Source organism: Platichthys flesus, chromosome 5 (genome assembly GCF_949316205.1).
Source record: "Platichthys flesus chromosome 5, fPlaFle2.1, whole genome shotgun sequence".
NCBI classification, from domain to species: Eukaryota; Metazoa; Chordata; class Actinopteri; order Pleuronectiformes; family Pleuronectidae; genus Platichthys; species Platichthys flesus.
Genome location: NC_084949.1, coordinates 13,664,273 through 13,670,272, shown reverse-complemented (window position 1 = coordinate 13,670,272; position 6,000 = coordinate 13,664,273). Strand labels below are relative to the sequence as shown.

General features: G+C 39.9%; 1 protein-coding gene across 1 annotated transcript in view; it reads right to left on the bottom strand.

Annotated features, from left to right (window-relative positions):
* Positions 1-209: 209 nt before the first annotated feature.
* Positions 210-6,000, bottom strand: part of usp43a (ubiquitin specific peptidase 43a) — a 90,438-nt gene continuing 84,647 nt past the window's right edge. The window contains exon 16 of the mRNA XM_062387109.1: positions 210-5,985. Coding sequence (XP_062243093.1) covers positions 4,823-5,985 — 1,163 coding nt within the window. The 3' untranslated portion in view covers positions 210-4,822. The remainder of the gene's footprint in view (positions 5,986-6,000) is intronic.

Sequence of the window (6,000 nt, the reverse complement as noted above, 5' to 3'; positions counted from 1 at the left end):
AATACAGGAATAATATCTACCTTTTACCTCGTAATTCAAACTATATATGTTAGAATTATATATATATATATATATATATGATTGTGTGAATATATAGTATTCATATAAAACAATCTTTGGCAGTGCATATCTGTTGGTATTGTGAAGCCAAATTGTCCTTAACAGTTCCAGGACAATTTGTGATAAATGAAATACAAGTACGTCAAAAGGTGTAAGAGGAGTGTTTATCATCGTTTTACTAAACATCAACAGCCAGTCTGTGGAACAAGTGCACGCTAAGAGTTCCCTTCCTATCATCTGTTGGCAGCTGCAACAAGCGACTGTTAAACAACAAAAAATTGCTTATTACAAACAAATTTAAGTCAAGAAAAAATACTTCAATTAATTCATTACAAAATGCGCTTCAGTACAAACACTCAAGTGTGTACCTATATAATTTTATAATTTACTTCCATTTATATATATTATAATTCTGCTCAACAATATTCCAGATAACAATATCACACTTTGTTTTATATAGGCTCAGGTCAGGTTGCATAATTACAGTACTTACATGTATTTATTAAACAATGTGTTGTGACATAAAAGTAAAACATTATTGCATTTTTATTAGGATTTGTGTATTTTAAAATAGAATTTATGATGGATAATTTAAAAGCTGTTGACGGTAATCATAAATAAAGACTATTTAATTGTTGTATTGAAAAATATAAACAACACACTGTCATGTACAGAGAACAATTCAGGAAGAACCTTGTGTTTTACAGCAAAGAAAACCTAGTACACCAATTTGTAAAAATATGAAATACACTGCACAACCTTATCTAATTCCCAAATTAGTACACACCACAGGGTAAGTCTCAATGATAATCCTCTCTCTCTCTCTCTCGACAGATTTATATATGTTTATATAAAACGTAGAAAATGTTCATATAAAAACATGATCAACCCACATCTGACAGAAATCTTGTTTACACATAAGTGCTCAATTTGGCAGTGTAAACATTGTGTGTATGTGGCTACATGTGGATTGAGCCAAAAAAAAAGGTGTAAACAAACGTTAAAATGTATACAGACTTTGTGTCCCTATTTAAAATCTATATGTTCTTTTTTAACAGCACAAATGTACTGCTCTGTGATCAGAGGAAAAACAAGATATGAGTGAGTTTAATTCATTCTGTATAAGGGATTATCTGATACTTCTGAATATGAAGGAAGAGTCTGCACTTTGGTGTGTTTTTAAATAATAAGCATCTATTATAATTTGTATCTTAGCACATGCTCTTATTCAGAATCTTTAACTAATAATCACTATATTGAGATAAAGGTTGTTCAGACATGGAAGCTGAAGCAGCTTCCTTTCAGAAAAATTAATTTTAATGCTTAAATAAATGGTTTCTCAAACATTTCGGAGAGCAGCCACGAGCAGGATTGCATTTACTAAATTTTTCTACAAACTTCAAAACCACTTGCATGTCTAAGGTTCGGTAATCTCCTGGTAAGCAGCTGTTCCAACAACAAAGCCACAATCAATGCCTATTGACATTTATAGGACAAAACAGTGTCTGAACCTATTTTTTTAATCCTGCTATTTAAACCTTGTGCAAATGACCAACACCAATGAGTAACACATTCAACTATTATTGCTCAGTCACCTGTTACCTTTACAGCACAATGAAAGTGTTCGCAAAAATAAACGTGGTGTGTGTACAAGGTTTGTGTGATCCAGCTGATCCATATCCCTCAATACATCACACATATATTTCAGTAGGTGACATGCCAATTGTAAGTTTTCAATTGTTACAGGAATAGAAAGATTCTGAAAAAGGAGAACATCAGCCTCCGAGAAAATCTGAAAAAGTGGATACATAATGGAGCGATAGCCTGAAGTAAGATTTATCACCAAGAAGGAGGGAAATCATTGGATAAATATTAATCACAAACCGACGCAGAGTAATAGAAGATGCACTGTTCAACAATGATCCACCCATGTGGAGCCTAGAGAACACTTTTATAGATTATTTACTGGTGCTGTTGACAGGGGGTGTTCTCTGTGGGAGTTGAGGAGGGAGACGGAGGCAAAGGGAATTCATTTACTGGGAGAATTTAAGCTTGAATTAAAAATTCTCTTTTCTTGCTGGAAAATTCCATTCATCACTAACTAAATAAAATTGGAAGAGAAATCTGTCCCTTATATCACACTGTGCTGTTTCATTTGAATCCTTTCAGACTCCTTGATAAAATGTCTCCCAATAAGAAGGACAGGTTTGTGTATTTTAGAGAATCAACTTTGATCCTGCTTCAACATTACCAGATCAAACTGGCCTTCAGCAAACCACATCATCTGGGCACTGGCTGGTGTTTGAGTTTTTCAAAATTAGCTTGTTGATGTAATATGGGGTGACCCTATATTTGTGCTGCTCTTAGAGTATGCTTCTGAAAAGGCAAGCTGAATAAAGTACTCATTCAACAGGCAATACTGTCCAGAAGCATTCAGAAGCTCATGTGAATACACACCTTCCTCCCCATTGAAATTGCAAATATTATGCAACATCTGTCAACAGGCTGATGTAAATTCAATTATACAGGTATACTTTCTCCTAAAGAAAAACGATTTGAGGGCTGCACCAAACTAACCAATGTTATTTGAGTATCCATCATTATGTGGGTAGATACGAGATACACAACAAAATCTCCAAATGCAAAGTCCAAGAGGTCTTCATTGGCAATTTGAGACACAGCATCAAAATGTTCCAACAGCAGTAAGTGAGGACATCACGTTCGCTTGTTATGCTGTTATAGAACGATCCATTTGCATTAATGGAGTGGCCGGGGACACTCGGCTGTCGTTCATGACGTTTCAGCCAATTCTTATAGAATCAAATAATTAAGTCAAACTAAATTTACCTGAACAATTAACATTTTGACGTACATCAGTGTGATAAGAAGTACTGTAAATGAAACAATTTTTGAGAACAATTCAATCGAGGTGCACTTTGGCTATTAGTGTGGTCCGTGACCGACCAACTAACAAGGAGGAGGCGGAGTTAATGAACTATACTGCTGCCAGCCACCAGTGGGCGCTTCGGCTTCAATTTTGGGAACATGCCGTCCATCTTTATATACAGTCTATGGGTTGGAACATGGAGCATTACCGGATGGCAGAAAAGCCTTTCAAAATAAAAGAGTTTCCTTTGCAGCTGTAGGGACACTGATGTTGACTGAACCTTTAGTTACATTTACAATGTGCTGCAAGACGACGAAAAACGCACATTTAGCAGGGTCGTCTTGGCACGATTATCAGTAATTTAGCTAATTAAAGTAAACGAACAGAAAAAGGAAAATATATTAAAATGTGAATTTGCTTTTACTTTATTTGATTTGTTTCCATTTAGGCATTTTAAGTCTTCCGTGGTTTAGACTGTTCAGGCAAGGACCAATTAAAGGGATAAGAAAACAAAGCACATTGAAAAACAGTGCTTTTCTGCAACCACATCTCCACTTCTCTCTCTAACTGCCCATATGCTGTCAGTGTCAGGCTGCACTATTACCAGCACTCCTCCGCTGAACCTCCACTGCGTAAATTTGAGTATTTTTGTAAGGTTGAGCTTTAAATTCTTCACCATCAAGTTTTCAACAGCTGTCACTTCGACGACAAACAAGGACACGAACACATTGTGCACTTTAAGCCAGGAGAAAATCTCAGCGCTCTCGACACTTTCATATACCCACAGATATGTCACACGAGTTTGAGTCCGGGTAGCACAGAAAAATCACAATCTGATAAAAAATAAATAAAAGAGTCCAAATTTAAAATTAAAAAATGGAATGAATTCAATAAAGTTCACCGGTGTTATCTCAAACATCCTCTCAGGGTCAATATTGCTTTAATATTAAAATCCCAAATTTGTGTCTTTTCATCTCTATTACCATAGAGAGGTTAGCTACAAAGCCCTACTTGTCCCGGTAGATTTTCATTTTCTTGGCCAATTCATAATAAAGAGCTCAAGATCAGTTCTTCTACAGAATACCACTCCTACCCTCACAACCCCTACCTCATTATACTATGGTCTTTGGGCTTTTTTCATTTTGCAGATCTGTTACAAACACAGCTCTTGAGCTAGGACAAACTGAAAAGGCAAAATATGTCTCCTTTAAAAAAATGACATCTCTTTACTGCTGGTTAAAATGGAATGAGCAGTAACTGTGGTTAGGGTCACATGGGGACAAATCAACGTTGTGTGTTCAAAGCCACACTGTACTTTAAACAATCATACCACAGGGGATTTACCTTGAACTTTTGGAGTTAATCCCAGACTGCAGCCTCACGACATTCTGATAAACCAAAACAGTCAGCAACCCTAACTACAACCAGAAGAATTCTTAATAAATGTATGACTTTCAACACTCAAATTACAGTAAGAATATAGATATTGTGTTGGTATGTGCATTTTGATGTGGAGTGTGTGTGTGTGTGTGTGTGTGTTTGTGGGTAAGGACTTCTGTGCTTCCAGTGCTAAAAAGACAAACTCATTGGTCTAAACTGCATATATAAGTTTCTCAGGCACTTGTTTCATGTGATAAAAAACAGACAAGAGATGGACTTCTTCTGACAAGTGATGGACACGTCACATCATTTCATTCTGTTCTTTATATTCCAGCGTTCGGACTCCTCATCTGCTCTGTCTCTGCTTCTTGGTTTTCCGGGAACAAAAAGGATTTCACTGTGAATGTAGCTCTATTGCTTTGATGTCCGAGACTGGACGTCGTTCACTCTATATCAGGTACAAGGCTCCGTGTGTTTGTGTGTCAACTAGCTCTGTCAGAAGCTCGACTCGGGGACTGGCTTTTTGCGCCCCAGTGAGGTTGTGCTGTAACGAGTCCTCTGCAGGGTGCCGTACGACGGTTTGTCCGTTGTCAGGCTGCGTGAGGGTGCCGGGGCTGTGGACATGCCATTGCGATGCAAAGATGCTGTCCTGTGCATGCTCGGCTCCGCCTTGGTGGGGATGTTGGACTGACTTTGGGAGCGTTTGATGTCAACCGTCGTACGTCCAACTTTTCCATTTGCCAGCTCATCGCCTAGATGGCCTGAGCCATTAGACCGTTCTCGTTCTGCAGCACTTCTGCCTCCCGCTGCTCCGTTAGACACTGGCAGCCTTGACAGCGTCCTTCGGCCTCCTTCGTCTCCTCGTCTTCTCCCTGACTCATCCTCCTTGGACGTCTTCTGGTCCTTATCCTTCTTCAAGAAGTTGCCTTTAAAGAAGGAGAACAGTCCCTCCTGACTCCTGGGCACTTCTCCTCTTTTGGTCTTTGAGATTTCTTCAAATGCACCTGGATGTTCAGCCCTGTCTCCCCTCTGTCTTCTCAGGGTCCCATCATGAAGGCTGGGTGTGCTGTAGCTGGGCTGAACTCCAGCACTGAAAGGCCTTGTTGTCTCTGTATCCTGGGAACCTTTGGAGGAGCTCTGCTTCCTGGAATCCTTCCTCCTGGTGAGGGTGTTACTGCTAGAGCTACTGCTGATTTTCAAGGTGCCCTCATCTCTTGTCTTGCTCCCCTTGCTGCGTCTCAGGCTGGTGGTCTTGTCCAATGGTCTCCTCTGGCCCTCTGGGACCTTTGGAGACTCTGGCTGCAGCTCATCTCTTGCTTTATCCACACAACTCACACTCCCAGCATTGGACGATTTGACATTAGCTACAGCACGGGCCTCAGCAGCTTCCTTGGTGCTGCGCTGTTCGCTCATCAGTGTTACTATTGGGTCCTTTGTGCACCGGGGACGTCGGCCAGATTCCAAGTACTGCACTAGCTCTACAGGGGCAGGTTCTTGATCCGGCGGAGACACTGGGTCAGGTTTTCGTCTGTCCTTGGACCCAAAGGACCAGCGAAGGGGAAGTACTTTGCTCAGAGTGTCCTTAGATCTGCTGGGGGTTCTCATGCTCTTGCTGCGTCCTTCAAGACCCCTGATAAATGGCCTTCTCTCAAAACCTCCTAACAATTATTTAG